Raw genomic sequence first — 19,050 nt, 5'->3', positions numbered from 1 at the left:
GGAGTGGTCATGTTCAAATTATCTAAAACGAGTGCTAATAGAACCACCTTATTATTAGTTACATCAGAATTATGAAGGACCTTATTATGCGTGATTGAATCGTCACTTTTGATCATATTTTCATAGAAGCAAACCAATGAGCTCACTTGCGTGTTTGCCAAGCGTACTATAGAAATTCAACGTTAGAATACATAATGACCCCCTTAGAGTGTAGAGATTTTTTGGTTCATGATATCCTGTTTTACTTTCTTCTTCTTTTTTTTTTTTGTATAGTTTCTGACTGTCAGCTTTCATTAAAAAAATTGTGGCCCAAATCATGTTTAGAATAATTTTAATATTGTTAATTTGATGTGAGCATTACTTCATATTTTAAAACATTCTTGCGTGTTGAGAATTTCTAATTACCAAGAAGTAGAATTTGACCCATACACAATAGCTTATCGTATAAATCATGTCTTCATTCATATATGCGTACATATTTACGTATGTGCCCAGCTTCGTAATTTTTTCTTGTAGAAGTTGCAGGGTTCTTAGCAAAGTGTCAGTCTCATTGTTTTCATCAAATTATTAATTTGCACATCTGGAGAGAAAGCGCCGCATACTTCAAATAGTCATGACCAACGAATTCGGTTTTTCCGGTCACACCAACATCGTTCATAAAAGGAGAATTAGCATGAGGTTTCTGGGAAAAGAAAATAACATTATTTTTTGTTATCTCCTCTACTGAAACTTGCTGTGTTATTAAAACTTCTTGGTAATTATGTTTTTTTTGTTAAAAAAATTTTATAGCAACTCTCCCATGCTTAAACCACATTGCATGAACAAGGGTGTACAACCGGAACTTTGAGGTTTCAGATTGTTTGACACATTCGATCCGATAAACAAACTGATTTAAAAGTAGGAGAAATACAAATGGCTATTTAAATGTGTGTTTGGAACATGTAGATAGAAGCAATACTTTTGTTGCTAGTGTCTTGTTTCAGGCTGTGCAAAATTAAGAGCTTCTGCTGAAGCTCTGGTCTCCTGAGATGGTCACTGATCTTTCCCAGGCCAATGAAGAGTTCAACGTTACAGAGAGAGACGACACAATGTCATGCATGGCAGGGCGACTCGCTGGATCTTTCCTCAAGCAATTATCAATCATTCTAACCACAAACCCAGCAAGTTCCAGTGGAAACTTTCCGACCAGGCGAGGATCCATAAAATCCCTCAGCTTCTCCTCTTCACAGTCCGCATCAAGAATCACACTTAAAACATCCGACAAACTCCCTTTATCTCCTGAATGAACAGCAGCAACCTCTTTTCCGCTTAATATTTCCAGCATGACAACCCCAAATGCATACACATCTTGTTTTGTTGAGACTATGCCATTTTCTAGATACTCAGGTGCCATATAGCCTCTTGTTCCAACAATATGCCTCGTCACGGGGAACTGATCATCCTCGCCTTCTACTGACCTTGCGAGCCCCAAGTTAGCAATCTTGGCCCTCAAATCAGCATCCAGAAGGATGTTATCACTCTTGAGATCCTTGTGGATAAGAGGAGGAGAAATGAAACTATGGAGATAGTCGAGTCCTGTGGCCACGTCCAATGCTATTTGCATTCTCTGACTCCAAGTCAAAAACTTGCCATCCGTGTTGTTGACGTAGATCCGATCAGTCAAGGATCCATTAGCTGCATACTCATGAACCAGGAACCAATGGCCCTCGCTGAAGCTGACCCCCGAAAGGCGTATCACATTAGAGTGGTTGACTTTGCTAAGAATTGCTATCTCTTTGGACACGTCGCCATCCATCTTCCTAATGGCAGCCAAATCACCATTAATCACACCGCGGTAAACACCCCCTCTGATGCAGCAGTTTGAACTAAAATTATCCGTTGCCCGCTGTAGTTCCTTAAATCCATACACTTTGAAAGACTGAGCTATGTCGGATATTATCTCAGACAACGTTTCCGACTCTTCCCCGGCGTTTTTTACTTCTGGCTTCCCTGTTGCCTCGAAACTTTCTGACAATATGGCAGAATCATCTTTCTTTTCGCTCCTAAGAATAGGATACCGTTTACGGAAAACAAGTATACCAAGGAGCAGGAGTGATATCAAGGCAATACCTCCGACAGCTCCAACCACTGCATATATCCATGTCTTATTTGTGCTGCCACCGGATGGAGAAGAAGACGGTGGGGATGTCGGAGATGGTGGAGGAGGAGACACAACGATTCGAGAGATGTTGGGTTTGTGTTTAAGAGGCACTAAAAGTGTGGTAAAGGGATAAATCCAATCTTGAGCAGAAAGGCTATTTGATTCGAGAGTGAGATCAGTGGGTGCCCCAAATCTTTTACTGATGGCGGCAACAGAATTACCCCAGGTGACCAAGTAACTCAATAAGTACTTGACGCCTTTGTCAGTTTGATTTTTTGTGGGACAAGCACATCTAAGAGGGACTGTAAGTTTTGTGCCGGGAAACAAATCTCCAGGAATGTTGTTTTCCTTAATCAGAGCTCGACAGGTTGAGAGGCCTTGGAAAGTGTCGTTAGCAATCAAAAAATACGTGTCTGTGCTGTGGATAGTGTAGGAAGTGTTGGTCTGGTAATAATCACTTGCACAGGAGCAGTTGACGGGAACAATCACCAATTGATCTTTCGCAAAGGTGGCGTTCAGAGAAACTGAGTTGATTTCAGCAAGTTGAGATGGGTCAGAGCCAAGCAAGGCAGAAATTGTGGAAACAGAGTAGTAAATGGGTTGAGATCGGAAGGTGAGGTAGGCTTGGCAGCTATGAGCAACGCCGTTGCAAGTGTAACCACGAATAGATTTTGGATTGCCCTTTCTGCGACAGGCTACTGTGCCCAAACCAATATAAGGTTGCTGCCCCTGAATCAGAGTGAAACTGCAGAACAGAGCGAAAGAGAAGACTGGGATGAGTAGGAGGAGACGCATTGTGATTGCAGATTAGTGGAAAGGAGAAAATGGTGGCCAATGTGATCACTGATTGCAGGAGGGTTGTTTTCAAACAATATGTGACACCTATATTTATATACATATATGGGTCCCAGTGTACATGTTAGTTTTATTTGTTTGTTTGTTTTCACGAAATGAATCATTGGTCATAGCTACAGAATATGTCGCGCAATTTCTGCGAAGATTACAAGCTGTGTGAACGGAAGCTGGAATTGGTTCTTCTCAAATTTAATTATTGGCTAAATCATTCTTGCTCATCAAGACTTGCATACTGTTTTTCTGCTGACCAAATCTCTCCATCTGACATCACCGCTTGTATGACGCCACCTTGTTCATTTTTTTAGGTTCTCCTCGTTCCTTACTTGACGCTCTTCCTTATCTCTTAACTTGAATAATGAAAATTAAAAGGGGAAAAAGAGAAAGCGACATGACTCAGCAAATCTACTGTTTTTTTTAAGCAATTAACTCTGGCCTGTGAATATTATATTCATATACACTCCCGAAAGAAGACAAGGAAGCAGTTGCCCGCCGTACCTTGCGATTCGTCAATCAATTCTGTATTTCGTACAAATAATGTAACAAATTCAACCCTCGTACATAGGCATGAAAAAGTCAAATTATTTATTTTTAAATGATGAAATCCGCAGATGACATTCAAAGAATCTCATAAACATACTGGACTGGAGTAACATCTATCCACCCCTAAGAATGACAGCTTGTTAATAAATTCATTAAGAGCAGGTCAAGCCCAAAAATGGGGGCCCTAGAAAGCGCTTGATCCTTCCAAACCGCAAGAATAGAAAACTAGGAGGAGAAACCTTCAACCATGTATGTCCATTATGGATTGTTTTCAACAATACTCAATGGGTACAGATAAATTCATGAATGAATGATGAATGTCATTGACACAATGGACATGACCGAGTAGAATGTATCACAAGAATCTAATTTGTCCCGGACAAAGCGCCACCAGTTTTTGACTTCAAGCAATTGTGCTGGCGGCCTCCATTAGCTTGAATCCGACTGAAACTTTAACTTCCCCACGAAGTCTCACATGAGTACGAGTATGATCCCCCATCAAAATTATTTTTTTCCTTCAAGACTTTGACCCCATATCAACACCTCCATGCACCACACCTCTGTCCGGCCGTCCTCAAGAAACATACTTGCAATCTTAAAGGGAAGGGCTGTGTCAAGCCATGCTTACACTACCTCCAAGGGATGCTTGTTATCTGCCAACTTCCTAAGCACAGGTACAATATAGTGAAGAAGAAAAGAAATACTATACAAAGATAATAGGCGAAGCAGCGGAAATTACAGCTGCAGTTTCGGAATCCCCCATTCCCACGAATCTCAACTATGACAGTTGATATGCCTATTGCTAGACAAAAAACTCCACCCACCATGCTATTTCTTAGTCCATGAGCAATCCAATTTGGAGCTATCACAAATAGCAGAAAACGCGAAACTGCATTAATAGAAAGTAATGCAGAATCATTATATATTTGGAATAACAGCAGCCTTAGCATAGGCTCTATTAGGAAATTTCAGCAAGAAATAAAACCTGGAACTGGAAAAGTGTGAGGGAAAAACATGTTTGCTACAATTGCAAGGAAAGCAACCCAGCAGCCAAATTGTTCCCTGCAAATTACAATCATCAGTTTATAAATTCAAAAGGCTAGATGGTTGACCAAAGGCTTCTTTTTATTTTGGATTGAAATATAGTCAATCAATGTGAGTCGGAAATTTGTGAGCACCTTAAAATTTTGAATAGTACTTCTGGTAGGCTTATAAAGAGATATAACACTAGAAGGGTACTTTGTGTGCGCGAGTCCTGTCCAAATCGATTCAAGATCAACAAAAACCTGTATGACAAAGGCGCATAAAATCTAAGCATTGTGTGACATGAGAAAAGCTAAAACATATTTCAAATGAAAAAAGTTCCAACATTCAAAGTCAAGGCTCTATAGCTCTATACTTAAAATTCAGAAACCCATAGATCTTGTATGGTACGAGGCATTAAAAATGAGAGATAAGGATTGAGATTGAAAGTGAAAACTATATTAAAAGGGTGTCTGGCATAAGTAATTGTATGATAGTTAGGATTAGACAAACCCATATATATGGGATTGGGGAATACAATGAAGGGAGGTGGTATTCTCCAATCCTATCTATATGAGATTACCTAATCCCATGTGATAAGAAATCACTTATGCTAAGTATCTTTTTAACATATGTTTTCAATCTCAATCACAATCCTCATCTCTCATTTTCAATACTTCGTACCAAATGTAGGGAAGGGATAGTGATTTTTTCCCTCTTTCATTTCTCTCTTTCTTTGGTTTTTTTTTTGGGGGGGGGGGTGGGGGGAGATTACATCACTGTGGGAATTCAATTATTTTGAAGACCCATAGCCATCAGACCACCGGGAGATAGATGGCTGACAGTTTATTAGCAGATGTACATAGTTACGGGAAATACTGACTACTAATGCTCTTCTCATGAAAGCCTCTATGAAGATCCATAGCCGAACATCATAACAATTTATAAATTTAGCAATTTGACAGCCCATTTTTCTTTTGTTCAGGAGCATTTCAGCATCAAAATATCTGGGCACTAAACACATCAGCCCATGAGTATCTTTGCGAGTTGCAATTATATATTGTAGCAGTGTTGAAACTAGGCTATGTAAGAGCTTGGAACTAGGAATTCCTGCACTGGCCCAAAAGACAAGACATTGCCGCCTCATTGGTCCCGAATTACAATAAATCACGCTGACTTGAACCCCAGGATAAGGAAGAGACTTCCTTTTCTCCACTTTTTTGGGGGTTCAATCAGATTTTGGGAACACATGATCAATTAATGCAAATGGACATTCCAGTAGGAAAGATCTTTGACTAGCCAGATTTGGTAAGCAAGGATCTTCAAGTTAGCAAAGAAATCATAAGTGGGAAGCGAAATTTCAAGACATCAATACAGGGAAACAGATTACACAATTCAACTACTTTGATCAAATCGGGAAGGGCGTATTGTTTGCTATCTATCCCAATAAGACGAGAAGGAATGGAGGATAAAGCAAAATCAGGCATCAACTTCACTCGTTCACAAATATTGCTATTTTAGTGCCAGCATGGGAGAACGAAATATAATCGTAACAAATATTCTCAACACTAAAATCCTGCAATTGTCACTGTTATTTCACTCCTAAGAAGGATACCGGATAATCGATCTATGTAAGTGACTAATGCACAGCTTGAAATCCTTGGGCACATATTTAGGGAAGGAAATCCCGGAAGTTAAAAATTCCGACGACTTCACTAAAAAGAAGGATTTAAGCAAAGTGTACATGGGAGTAGAGACAATTAAACTGAGAGAGGGAGAAGAAAGGACTCACAAGTCGAAGATGGTTCCACCCCATTGAAAGGCAGCTCGGGCACTGCTGGATTTCGAGGCAATAGATGGGGAAATCGAAACTTCGAATGCATAAGCAAGGCTTGCAACAGCATCACGAAATCCTATTTGCAGGGCATCCATATCTCTCCGCCTCGCCGTCACCTACTATTCTACTCCACTAATGATGCATTACTTATTTGCCCACGATCGTCATTTTGCATTTGTCTTCACAATCAACCTAACCTTCCACTCATTCTGCCACTCTTTCCCGGATATGCCCAATTCAGATTCTGGAAGATCCTTTCCCATGTTGCCAAGACAACTCATAAGACCACATCAACTATGGATTGCCTTTTTAGTTTTTACCCCTTAATTTTCTGTTTATAAAATAAATTATTTGCTCCAAACCAAACGGTCAGCCCCTCAAAAAGTCATAAACGAGAACTGTTGCGGCTCGGCTCAACGATTACTTCCTGGCCTACGTCATCTTAACAGCCTGTGTCAGCTTCAACACAGCCTAAACAATATCAACCAAAAAAAAAAAGGCGCGCGGATACATGCCCGGGCAACTGGCAAAGAGAAAGGGCAGGATCTTTTTATTCCTTTTTAAATGAAAAATCACAAAGAAAGAGAAACAAAGATTGGTTGGATCGTGGGCCTTTTACTTGTTTTGTAGTGATTTATAAACAATTTTTTATTCACAATTTATGAATATAATATGAGCAAGAAAAATTTTATTACAGTTCAAGTAAAAATGCTTATAACTACTCAAAACAGGTACATGCAAACAAGGCCATAGTCAATTGTGAAGACTCTTCGCTTTTGTGAAGAACGGACCGGAAGCATCAAGCTGGGTAAACACAAGCAGCCCAGAAAGCCCAAAACCCCCGCCTAAATAATAGGACTATGGAAATTCTTGCCCTCACATCTGCAGCTTCCTTCTTCCTCAGGGCTTCTTCTTTCTTAAATGTTCAATGAAATGTGGCCAAAAAAATATTCATAGATATGACATTTGGTTTCTTCTACCACTTTTTTGGCTAAAAAGTTTTTTCTTCTACTAGTAGTTTATTAATGTCAATATATGAGAGCATTTTTACGTTAAAAAGAACTTTTTAGGAACAAATTTTTTGTTGTGGGTTTTAATTTTTCAGTCACGTTGTTAAAGTGGCCAACATTCTTTAGCCCAATTAGATCTTAGGTGAGAAATTTGGAGAATTCCTCGTATGCTACGCATTAGCATCTCTTCTCATCCACTTAAAAGTTGAAATGTTAGTAAAAGCGCAAATTACCCCAGAAAACACACAAACAACCCACAGTTGTCACTGATATCGGAAATTCTTAATTATTGTTTAATATTTTTATCTTTTTCCAAATCAATAAATGCAAACTTTGTGCTATAATCTAAACAGAATACCTATAAATGATTAAATGGAGCACTATAAGCACATTAATCGGCAACAATGTTACAATGAATCAGAACATACAAGTGCTGTACAATGTGGCAAATAAAACACTACCATCTACCAGGAGGCGAAATTATAATAAGCTTTAAAAAGCAACGCAAGAAGCTAATTGAAACAGATTAACATACAGGACGGATTGTTCAGAATCCCAAATTAAAGTAGCAAAATCCTCGCTGGTCTGGTGTTAAAATCAACATCTGGAGGTTTTGGAGCAGCGTAAGGCGCCTGATGATCTTGTCAATGCCCTCACATATTTGGCATCTGCAACTTCAAAAATCTGTTCCCTGTTATAATAAGGTTTTGGTACACGCCCTCCTTTTGTTTCTGTGAAGCAAGCTCCATTTTCAAACACATCCCTCACCGAATGAAATTCCCACTCTCCCATATTCCCATTGCTCTCTTTTCTCCATGTCACCTGATCACACACACACACACACACACAATTACATAACATGTATCGTTTAAAATATATAATAATACCTCCATCACTTTGTTATACGTATAGGTTTTTATACAAGTTCAGTGAGTTACTCAAATTACATACCTCTTTGCTCCCAGATTGTGGTGCTATGAACAGGTTGGCTTCACTTTTGAGGCTGGGTCCCATGCTTCCACCAATGGCGTATTGCACCCATCCTTGGTATAGATTGTTGGCTACATGTGCATATCCATGGCGAATTCTGCAACGTTATTAACCAATAATGAACCAATGTTTCACACACACAAAAATGTATTCTTGTAAGCGATCAGTTAATTAATCACAGACCTAGGCATGCGCTGGTTGCAGTTAGGTCCAAAATGGTTGTACACCACGGTGACCTTCATGTTCTTGTCCCTGACGTAACCATCGTCGTGTCCGAGAAGCATAACCTTGTCTTGGTCTCTAAACCAATTGTTAGAGACGGTCACGTTGGTGGAACCCCTCGTAACATCAAGAAGGCCGTCTTGACAATCATACAGCGTATTATGGTCAATCCATACGTTGGAGGCTGTCACCAGTCTGATCGCATCCCCATCCACCTGACCTACTTGAATCACCTTCCCTTCTGGACCCACCACCATCCCCGCAGCTTGAGGCTTACAGTGATGGATCCGAATGCCATGTATTATTATGTTGGTCGCCTATTAATTCCCAAAAAATAAAAGCGCAGACACACAATACACAATTATAAGTAAATAAATAATTAATAATGTCCACGACGTGAGAAATCGATGACTAGGTATAGGTAGGGGGTACCTTGAAGATCATCAAGCATGCATTACGAGCAATGTGAACGCTGACGCCTCGGCCATCAATGGTGGTGAAGCTGCTGATGAGAAGGGGCCTGAGAAGCTTAATATGCATGTCCCTTTGGAATGTGATCCACACTTTGCGTTGGATCATGGAAGCTCCATATCTCAACGTGCCAGGTTTGGGGTTTATTGGGTCGTCACTGGGATCGGTGACTTTGTAGTGGATGAGGTCTTTCCCAATGTTGTTTGTCATCTTCCCTGCGTACCCCACAGAACAAGTTGCAAGTTGTGGGCGATGTCTGCGCCACTGGGAGTTCGTTCTCCAACATTTATCAATCACGTTCATGCTCAAACCAGTCATCTTGGCGGAACAAAGGGCCGGAATAATAAGGATTGCAACAGCAAAAGCAAAGGGGCATAGGGTCGAATTGAAGCTTTGAGAGGCCATTTGTGTGTGCGCACGCGCAACGAGTTGAGATTCTGATGAGGATATATGAAAGGAGGAAGGATTGAATGAGGATTATTGAGGTTGGAGAAGTGGAAGTGCAGGGGAAAATTATATATGAAGATGGGAGTGGTTGGTGAAGCTTGGAATCTGTTGAGTGGTTATATTAAGCTGTGGTTAGGGGAGTGTCGAATGTTAGGGAGGAGCTATTTTTGAACAGCAAAAAAAAAAAATCCATGTTTTATCGTAACCGTGAATCGTAAAGAGCTAAATTTGATTTGAGTATCAACCCCTTCGGTTTATTTCAACAAAATTGTCAATCATTTAATTAATCAGCTGCGACGGCGGTTGATCCTCCCACGTGTGTGATGCTTATGAATTAGAAACACTTCACAACCGTAAAAATATTTATCCAACAGGTCATACCTGAAACTGTTAACGCAAAAAATTCCTTGAAGGGTAGATGTGGATCGCATTGATAATCACTAGAAGTAGTTTAGTACAGAAATTAGTTTCAACCAAGAGATAACTAACATATTAAGAATAATGTGAATGATAAATTAAAACAAATAAATTGTGGTTTAAGCTATGAGGACAATTCCACCTATGAAGGGGAGACTAATTATAATTACTGGTTCAAACTTTTATATTTACAATATGTCACATCAATACATCTATATATATCATATTCCCTTTGCTTCAAAATATAAGCTAAATTTTATTATAGATATTTGTTTTTTTATAAGATAACATTCACTTTTATCTAAGCATTTAATGAGTTTTTTCTAATTTTATTCCTATATATTATTTTTTTTTCTTTTTGATTCATTTATTGTATTCTTTTACTTATTCTCTTCATTAGCAAGGGTATATTTGAAAAAAAAACTACTAGATGCTTTATATATTTATTATTTTAAAATGATTTTAACTAATTTCTTGATAAACGTAAATAAATAAAGTTTAGTTTATATTTTGAACCGGACGAGTATTAATAATCCGCTTAATGTAATAGTGTGTCTGTGTGTGCTTAATCATATTTATATTATATTTTGATTTTTTTGGGAAAAACGAAAAAGAAAAAAGAAACATGATGAAAAAATCAATCGAAAGTTTTTTTTTGGGGGGGGGGATTACTTATGAAGGCGGCTGAGGTGTAAACGGGACAAGTAATACTGGAGGGACCCACAAACTCAAGGAATGGAGTGGGGCCCGCAGCATAGTGGGAGTGTGAAGGCCCAACCGCCACCTCTTATTACGGGAGCGGATTTCGACGGAGGAGATTAGTATTACCTCCAGCCCTATTTATAACACTTCGTTCAGTCCTATTTAATATTTATAACATTTCGTTTGTAAGAGGCAGTAGCTTGCAACGCATTGGCATTGCTGAGTTTTAATGAAATACATAGTTTCTACTTAAAAAAAAAAAAACAAAAGAAAAGAAAAGGCCCGACCGCCAAACGGCATTGCATAATAATTGCGGGAATGAAGCGGCAGACATGTACTTAGGAGGCACAAACACGTGTGCGCGCGTGGGAGAGATGTTGCGTGTCAAAGTCAAAGCCTGTGTTGGGCGTCCAAAATCCAAATTAAATCACGCTGACATTCCATTCCCAGCTCCTATAGTACCCCATAAGCATTACTGTCAATCCCAATCTAGTTTAGTCTGGTCTGATCTGATTTGATGCTATACTCATTTACTTAATCCTCGTACACTTGGGACTCGCTGCTTCTAATTACTCATTTATTACCTCACCAACATAATACGTCCGATCCTAATTATAAGACCCGATTTATTTGAACTAAATAAAAAGTCAAACGAAATCTTATATTAAGGACGGGAAGTAGTACAAAGGTATTGCCTTCCCCATATACGCACACGCCCATCTCTATCTTCACTCCCTTCAATTTGTTCGAGCCCTCCGTCGCTTTCTCCATCACAAAAAAGATGGCGCGTCTCATGCATGTTCTAAAGCTTGGCGTATCTGCAGTGAACTCATTTGCAGACTTCCATGTGTATCTGTGTGGGCGCCTCGTCACAAGGGATAAAGATGAGGGCCACATCAATAGATTGAGCTGCGCTGCAGCGCACCGATGCCGTTCTTCGCTTTATTTGTCTCTTTCTTTCCCTCTCACTAACTCCTACTTCTTTCCCCCCGCCTCCCCTTATCTTACTTTTCCCTCCCTCCTCATCTCCTCATCCAACTTGCCTGTGCTTCTCTTGCCTCCACACTTTCTCTAACTACCCAAAACGCTCCACTTCTATCTCTATTCCCTCCCCACGCCCCCCTCCCCCACTCTTTAATTTTCTTAATTTCTTCTCAACTCTACATGTATAGCGTTTCAATAATTCAAGCACCTTCACCTGCTGGCAACCACCTATTGCCGGATGACCCCAAAAAGAAAAAAAGTACGGTGGTATTATTGTGAACCATGAACCTTGACACCTTTGCAGACCAGATTCACCGCTGCTGTCCCTGCAACGCTGCCTCCCCAGTCCCCACAAATGCCTTCTCATTCATGGGTTCAACATTGTTTTTGGTCACATATAGGTGTTGAACTTGGCCGATATTACGGGTTCCATTCAGTAGGGATCTCATTGACTCATTTCACTGCAAAACGCAGACACCATATATAATTTTTATGAAATAGGTGAATCGGCAGAAAAAACTAGCAAAACAGATGCACATCTAGGTGTTGAACTTGGCCGATATTACGGGTTCCATTCAGCAGGGATCTCATTTCATTGCAAAACTCAGACGCCATATATAATTTTTATGAAATAGGTGAATCGGCAGAAAAAACTAGCAAAACAGATGCACATCCTGACATACAGTATCCAATCTTGATATAAGAGCCAGGTGAGGGTTGAACTTAATTATATCTATATATATATATAAGGTATTAGTTTACTTCGTTTTCATGCTTATCATGATCTTCCTAAACTATTTCTATCAATTGCACATATTGAGGTATTTTGTATTAAAAACTAGTTTTAATTTATTTATAAACTATAAATGAGATCTTATAATTAGGATGGAAGATAATACATCAATTATGATTCAATAAAAAAAATTACATAAACTCTGGGCCGCGCGTGTGGGCAAATTAATAATTTTGATACCATTGATGGGCAGTTGAGGGAGTGGGAATTGAAGGGATCCGTGTCTATGGATGCACACAAGCATCACAAAATTCCAAACGAGATGTGGACGGGAATTGAATTAACTAAATTGTAATGGAAAGTGGTGGTTTTGATTTGATATGCCAGTGATGGGACAGACCATGAAATAAATGATGGGGTCCAACGACCGAACAAAGCAAAGCAACCTTGTGAGTAATTAGTAACGATGCCTCCTGTAATATAAAAAATAATTTATTATAAAAATTAGTTGATTAATTTAAATAGGTTAAGAAGATTAACTAAATTAATTATTTATAATAAATATATATTTTATTTTCTAAAATATCATTACTAATCAAGTGTATTGGCTAGAACTAGTATTATTATAAAAACTACTTTAAAAAAATAAATAAATATAAAAGATAAAATAAAATGAGATCTCATACTTATGATCAAAATAAGAGTCAAACTAGTTTTTATATTAAGGATCCTAGTATTATATTGTCACCTTAGCTATGCTTACCCTCTATGGACATCCAACCTAGCACTATGCTTCCTCCCTACCTATTTAATTATCCTAGCCGGAAGAAAATCAATATGCTGTGTAATAAATTTTTTTTTCAGTGTTTACCTTTTGATTTAATGTCATGCTATTTTAAATCTTAACTAAATTAACAAGTAATAACTATGCATTAAAATTTAGAACATAAGAGTAACTTGTAAAACAAAAAAAAATCTAAACTATATAGTATTCCTTCGGTCCTTAATATAAGACATATTTAACTAATCTGATTAGATTAAGGAAGCTAGGTAAATTAGTTAATTATAAGAAATATGATATATTTTTCTTAAAATATCATAATCATCTTCCTTAATATCTTCTTTCTTTCTTCTGCTTAATTATGGTTAAAGAAGTATTCATAAGGGTAATTTTAAAAAAATTAATAAATATAAAAAATAAGTCTTATATTTATGATCAAAATCAATTTAATAATTAGGTTTTATGTTAATAGCCGGAAGAGTATTTCTGTTATGAGGAGAGGAAGTACTTTTCATTCTATTAGTAATACTACCTCCGGTCCTAATTATAAGACCCAGTTAGCTAATGTGAGGGGATTAAGGAAAGAAGTTAAGTTAGTTATTTGTAATAAATAGGTGTTGTTTTTTCTAAAATATCCTTACTAATTAACTATATTAACTAGAACTACAATTATTAGAAAGACTATTTTGAAAAAAATACCTAAATATGAGAGACAAAGTAGATTAGAGTCTTATATTTAGGATCAAAATAAAAATCAAACAAGATCTTATATTAAGGACAGGAAGTAGTATTTATTTGTTGCAATGGCCCATGAGCGTTGCTATTTTTTTCCGCGTCCATTTTTGTTTCAGGTCCGTGACGGAAAGCGCAGAATGGTGTACCCCATCGTGCTGAAATTTCACATCACTCAGGGAAGGGGTACGGCTATTGTTTTCGCCAGAATAAGGATCTGATTTCATTTGATTCCATAAGCAGGTGAATATCCCAAAGCATATGCCCCATGCATATCATTTTTCCCCATTAATCAAAGAAGAATGAGTAATGTTCACCGAGAGGGGGGAAAAAGAAGAAGAAGAAGAACGAGTATTATGCATGAGAAATTAAGCTTTCAATTAACTTCCACGATCCACAATCATTTTCTGCGCTATACCTTGGTCCCTTGAACGTGAGATACTGATCCCTGAATGAACTTGAGGCCCTTCTAGAAGTGGCGTATGTCTATTTATGTTATTAAAATATGCTCAATACATGAGATATTGACAACAATGACAGCCAGATGAAATAGTAAAATAAATAATAATAAAAAATGTCAATATTTTCTTCCCACATTCTCTTCCTTGATCTCTCCTCTAAAGAGTCAAATATAACATGATTAATTAAAGGAAAGAATGGGAAGTATATGATTAATTTCCGTGAATAGCGTAATATCATCACGGCTTTTAATTTGTTCTGAAACTTTAATTTCCTGTCCAGAAATTTTTCATGTGTTCCATTTTCATTGTCCAAAGATCTAAAGTCTGAACGTGAATAATATTATTTTTATGTGATCCCACGATAGTTTTCCATGAGAAATTGAAATTAAGCGGGTTGCACTTGTTTCTTTACTCCCCTAATTAAATGTACATAAAGTGGGATTATTCCCATTATTAGAAATAAACGCAATGGGTGAACCCGACTCAACTTGATCCCTTTGGTAGCACTGTGTTGGGAGAGAATATGCTATAAGCCACAGACTCTGTCGTATTTACAATTTAACCCCATAAAAAGGACAGTATATTTTGTCGAATTCCCTTCCCTCATCTGGTGTCATGGTCTGTAATTTCCAGAAGTTGGCTTCTTTTAAAACCAAGCCATCACACGCCTCTCGCTGCAGAACACTTGCTTAGCTGAAGAGAGAGAGAGAGACAGAGAGAGAATGGCGCCTTCTTACTGTGTGAGGGAGAGAAAGCCATGTGTGCCCTGGGTTGAGAAGTACTTCAAGGACTGCCTCTGTAATCTCAAAGACGACTTCTCCTTCTCTTTCGGCCTCATCAGTCTCGTATGCTGGGGGGTCGCAGAAATTCCTCAGATAATCACCAACTTTCACACCAAGTCCAGCCATGGCGTTTCCCTTGCCTTTCTCCTCACTTGGGTCGCTGGGTTCGTCTTCATTTTCTACCATTTTAATCATCGCACTCTGCACGCACACAACACTAACGACAATTCATTCGCCGTTCATGTATGTATTTTTCAAGTCAATCTTGTGGTTAACTTGTAATTTTAATTGTGTCGTTAATTTTTTACGCAGAGATATATTCAATCTGGTGGGCTGTCTTCTGGAGCCAGCCACGGTGAGTCTGAGTCACATACCGTGAGACATGTTCGTTTCATTGTTTGGTTGCAGGTGGTGGTCCTGGGAGAGCCAGAGGTCTCAGCTGGTTCAACTTGTGGCTATAAAATTAAACTGGCGCAAATTGACAATTGTGTGGCCTTCTCGGATACACTATCTCCGAGACGAAAAATGCTCTGTGCATCATTATCCACCAATGTGTCCTATTCCCTTGCTCTTACTTATTTTATGATTGTGGACTAACTCTGTTCCTTTTTATTTTTTCCAATTTTTTGCCCTTCTTTATGGTGGTTTTGCGTACGGATGCAGCTGCCCACTCAGTTATATACAGCTCTGGTAAATGACACTGTCAAATTTGCATTAGTTTTCAGGTCTAGCTCTCCCTTTCTTTGTCTACTTCGTACTAGGAATAGTTTAAAAGAGCTATAAACATGAGTTATAGACGATGGCGTTAGCAAACCAAAGGCCAAGTCGAGACAAAGTTGGATACGTGTCTATCAATCCAATCCCAAATCAACTAGGTGGCCAACCTTGGTTGGCTGCGTAGTTCGGCTCAACCCCCAAGTGGCACATGTGCCTCTCCAAGAATTATTTCCTTTTTGTCCGTCCGGTGTATATCTACAATTCCATGTATTTTAGAACTATATACATGCACTGTTTTTGAAAAATTAGGAGAGATTCTCTCCCACCCCTCTTTGCCGCTACTTTCTGTAAGTTTTTATAGGATTGGCCCCCACTGATGATATTTATTAACATCAAATTGGAATTAAGTACAGATAATGCAAATTCATATTAGCATTACTTTAGGTGGAACTTTACTTGTAACAAAATAATCTCACTAGCAGCAGTTACCGTGGTTGACAGCTGTATACAATAACTACCATTGTATTAGTTCTGCAAAGCCTGTACTATGATTACATCTACAGATGGGGCAGACGAGGTCGTCAAAAAATCAATAACCGAGAGGTACTCCGCAGTTAGCTTGTGCACAAATTGAGACTCGCTTCCTTTTGTTCCTTCTTCTTCTTGCCTGTAAAATTTAACATGCTCCCCTGGGTTTTGCTGCTGTGCTTAAATGACGTGAGGGTTGGATGATGATAGGATGATGAAGAAGAGAAAAAACCATTGAGATCGAAACCAAGACACGAGCCTGGAGTTCCCATACCAAATGGCGCACACAAAACATCGTCCCCAGCCCCTCGAAGAGAGATGTTCTATTATACGTAGGTCTTCATATGGTTTGTTGGTGGTGATTAATAAAATAAAGCGGATGATGTGATGTTTGTTTGTGTTGTGTATGCATGTTTAAACCGAACAGGTCGGCGAGATCGCTGGCCGGGAGTGGCACTCCACCTTTTCGCACCTACATGCGGGTGGCTAAGAGTGGCCCTTCCGCCCTGGAATTGAACTCCGACTCCTCCTCTGACGATGAGGCTCCTCCGTCTTCCTCCATCAACTCTCCTTCCCAACCTCGACCAATCCCTCGCTCCTTCGCTGTGAGTCTTCAATCTTCTCTACGCCCTGCATTGTACTAGACTATGATATGCACTAATATTTGGAGATGTCTAAAAGTATGCTTGCCAGTTGACTCCCGAGTATTATTTTATCCATTCACATTTACATCACATATACGTTTGAACCTCATAATTAGTATGTACTCTTCTATTTCATCACTTAATGTGCTCCCATTCCTTTTCACCCCTGTTCATTAGAATACGCGGGTGAGTATCATCTCCACTGTTAGAGTCCTCACCGATGCTTTTCCCCAAGCGTCTATTTAAATCTTCAGCAGAGGAAAAGAACAATGACTCGGGATATTCTTTCTAAAATCTTGAAAAACTTTACAGTTTTACTCTGTTCACCTTACTTTTAGTTCATCACCAAAATAGGCCCCTGAAGATCAAATCAAACATCAATTTCTTCCTCGCCTTTCTTACTCTGGCTTATAATTTCAGGGAGGTTACGGAACATTTTTAGCAGCATCGCTGAACCTGCCTACGCAGGGCAATGCTTTAGCATTCACTGCAAGGAAACTCTTACAGGTACGAATAGGCCCCGCTACTCAAGCATACATTTACTTTGCGTTTGGATTATAACTTATACGATGTTCGATTGCAGGAGCACGAGGCGCACAGTACTTTTGGTCAATGGCTGGGATGGCTCATGGCCGCTATATATATGGGAGGCCGACTCCCTCAAATATGGTTGAATGTGAGTCTTTGAATCTTCTTCACTTAATAGTGGCTATTAGATTCTGCATGGTTATATGTTCTCCTAACAAAGCTATTGCCTTGTTGACCAGATTAAAAGAGGGAGTGTGGAGGTATGTGTTTTATGACTTATGGCCTCAATCACCGTGTGCTAATATGTATGAGTATTTACTAATTTATTGTCTCTGTTTTCATATAAAACAGGGCTTAAACCCTCTCATGTTCGTCTTTGCCTTGATTGCCAATGTTACCTATGTGGCCAGGTTAATTTTCCTCCCTCATAAATATATTTGACGCCTGATGCATGAAAGATATCTAATTGTGCTCTCTGGTGGATGCAGTATTCTTGTACGAACTATTGAGTGGGACAGCATCAGAGCGAATATGCCATGGTTGTTGGATGCTGTAGTTTGCGTGGCTCTGGACCTATTTGTATCCTACACACACACACGCACACACACAATCATACATACAAAGCTTCGGCGACTGCTACTGCTAAACCCATTACCATATGCTACTTGAATATGGAGACACTAAAGACTCTAAAACCTTAACCGATGTGCAACAGATAATAGTGCAGTACATATATTACAGATACATCCGAAAGAGATGGAGAAGGGAAGAGAATGATGGAGACTACAAAGAAGCAAGAAAAGGCGATGCATCATGATTGACGCTTGAAGAAAGGAGCTACTCAAGTCGGAATCACCAGAAGGCTTGTATAAGCTTTTTCTCCACCGACACGGACGACACATGTCGCTGTATTCCTCCTACCTCTACTGCGAATTGTAATCTTAAATGTGTCAAACAGTGATACATAACCCTAGTTGGGCGGCTCGTGAAATGTTAGCCGTTCACGATTCTTCGAGATGCGCCGTGGCTCTGCTCTGAACAATTAATTTAAAAAAAAAAAAGCGGAGAGGGCAATGATGTAGATTTTCATGACTTTGACGTCCTCATGATTTCACGCATTGATTAACACAGACATCGTCGAGATGCTTCGTACACTGACACCCGGCGAGCCAATAAATGATCCCCGGACCCTATCTCCAAGTTGGTGTTTGTTAGGCGCATGTTTTGATTTTATTAATTTAAAAAATCATAGAAAAATTGCGTGCAATAATATACTCTTCCTGTATTTAATATAAGACTTATTTAATTAATTTGATTAGATTAAATTAATTAGGTAAATTAGTTAATTATAAGAAATATGATATATTTTTTCTAAAACATCTTAATCATTTTCCTAAATATCATATCTCCTTCTTCTACTTGATTGTGGTTGAGGGAATATCTATGGAGGTAGTTTTAAAAAATTGATAAATATAAAAAATAAGTCTTATATTTAAGACTAAAATC

General features: G+C 38.8%; 4 protein-coding genes across 6 annotated transcripts; 1 reads left to right on the top strand and 3 right to left on the bottom strand.

The window, feature by feature from the left end:
- Positions 1-800: 800 nt before the first annotated feature.
- Positions 801-19,050, bottom strand: LOC114722201 (lysM domain receptor-like kinase 4). Of its 2 annotated transcripts, XM_028908164.1 has the most exons (3): positions 19,044-19,050; positions 11,686-11,697; positions 801-2,779 (listed from the first exon to the last, which is right to left on the bottom strand). In XM_028908164.1, the coding sequence occupies exons 2-3, from the start codon at positions 11,686-11,688 to the stop codon at positions 995-997; spliced, it is 1,788 nt and encodes a 595-aa protein (XP_028763997.1). In that variant the 5' UTR covers positions 11,689-11,697; positions 19,044-19,050; the 3' UTR covers positions 801-994. The 2 variants fall into 2 exon arrangements, with proteins under 2 accessions (XP_028763997.1, XP_028763996.1); XM_028908163.1 differs by lacking the exons at positions 11,686-11,697; positions 19,044-19,050 and having other exon boundaries at positions 801-2,998.
- On the bottom strand, positions 3,754-6,726 carry LOC114722203 (cold-regulated 413 plasma membrane protein 4). 2 transcript variants are annotated; one of them, XM_028908168.1, is made up of 4 exons: positions 6,351-6,726; positions 4,714-4,821; positions 4,521-4,597; positions 3,754-4,397 (listed from the first exon to the last, which is right to left on the bottom strand). In XM_028908168.1, the coding sequence occupies exons 1-4, from the start codon at positions 6,488-6,490 to the stop codon at positions 4,165-4,167; spliced, it is 558 nt and encodes a 185-aa protein (XP_028764001.1). In that variant the 5' UTR covers positions 6,491-6,726; the 3' UTR covers positions 3,754-4,164. The 2 variants fall into 2 exon arrangements, with proteins under 2 accessions (XP_028764001.1, XP_028764000.1); XM_028908167.1 differs by having other exon boundaries at positions 3,754-4,424; positions 6,351-6,724.
- On the bottom strand, positions 8,003-9,406 carry LOC114722204 (putative pectate lyase 17). Its single transcript, XM_028908169.1, has 4 exons — positions 9,050-9,406; positions 8,579-8,934; positions 8,357-8,492; positions 8,003-8,227 (listed from the first exon to the last, which is right to left on the bottom strand). The coding sequence occupies exons 1-4, from the start codon at positions 9,404-9,406 to the stop codon at positions 8,003-8,005; spliced, it is 1,074 nt and encodes a 357-aa protein (XP_028764002.1).
- LOC114722202 (probable vacuolar amino acid transporter YPQ1) lies at positions 14,976-18,605 on the top strand. Its single transcript, XM_028908165.1, has 12 exons — positions 14,976-15,291; positions 15,440-15,482; positions 15,791-15,817; positions 16,346-16,447; positions 16,583-16,704; positions 16,800-16,977; positions 17,437-17,523; positions 17,600-17,692; positions 17,784-17,804; positions 17,896-17,954; positions 18,033-18,123; positions 18,260-18,605. Exons 1-12 carry the CDS (start codon positions 15,068-15,070, stop codon positions 18,359-18,361), a joined length of 1,149 nt encoding a protein of 382 aa, XP_028763998.1. The 5' UTR covers positions 14,976-15,067; the 3' UTR covers positions 18,362-18,605.

The sequence above is a fragment of the Neltuma alba genome, unplaced genomic scaffold (assembly GCF_004799145.2).
Source record: "Neltuma alba isolate B1F8T4 unplaced genomic scaffold, ASM479914v2 tig00012086_pilon, whole genome shotgun sequence".
Classification (NCBI taxonomy): domain Eukaryota; kingdom Viridiplantae; phylum Streptophyta; class Magnoliopsida; order Fabales; family Fabaceae; genus Neltuma; species Neltuma alba.
Note: the sequence above shows the minus strand (reverse complement) of the source record. Positions and strands in the feature narration are given on the sequence as shown.

Excerpts from the sequence above, each read along its gene's own strand:
- LOC114722202 (XM_028908165.1), top strand. The coding sequence starts at position 15,068 with ATGGCGCCTTCTTACTGTGTGAGGGAGAGAAAGCCATGTGTGCCCTGG. Across the intron at positions 17,693-17,783 it reads TCCCTCAAATATGGTTGAAT|ATTAAAAGAGGGAGTGTGGA; the intron begins GTGAGTCTTTGA and ends CTTGTTGACCAG. Across the intron at positions 17,805-17,895 it reads TTAAAAGAGGGAGTGTGGAG|GGCTTAAACCCTCTCATGTT; the intron begins GTATGTGTTTTA and ends CATATAAAACAG.
- LOC114722203 (XM_028908167.1), bottom strand. The coding sequence starts at position 6,490 with ATGGATGCCCTGCAAATAGGATTTCGTGATGCTGTTGCAAGCCTTGCT. Across the intron at positions 4,598-4,713 it reads GTACTATTCAAAATTTTAAG|GGAACAATTTGGCTGCTGGG; the intron begins GTGCTCACAAAT and ends TGTAATTTGCAG. Across the intron at positions 4,425-4,520 it reads TCACACTTTTCCAGTTCCAG|TTTCGCGTTTTCTGCTATTT; the intron begins GTTTTATTTCTT and ends CTATTAATGCAG.
- LOC114722204 (XM_028908169.1), bottom strand. The coding sequence starts at position 9,406 with ATGACTGGTTTGAGCATGAACGTGATTGATAAATGTTGGAGAACGAAC. Across the intron at positions 8,935-9,049 it reads CATGCTTGATGATCTTCAAG|GCGACCAACATAATAATACA; the intron begins GTACCCCCTACC and ends GGGAATTAATAG. Across the intron at positions 8,228-8,356 it reads CACAATCTGGGAGCAAAGAG|GTGACATGGAGAAAAGAGAG; the intron begins GTATGTAATTTG and ends GTGTGTGATCAG.
- LOC114722201 (XM_028908163.1), bottom strand. The coding sequence starts at position 2,935 with ATGCGTCTCCTCCTACTCATCCCAGTCTTCTCTTTCGCTCTGTTCTGC.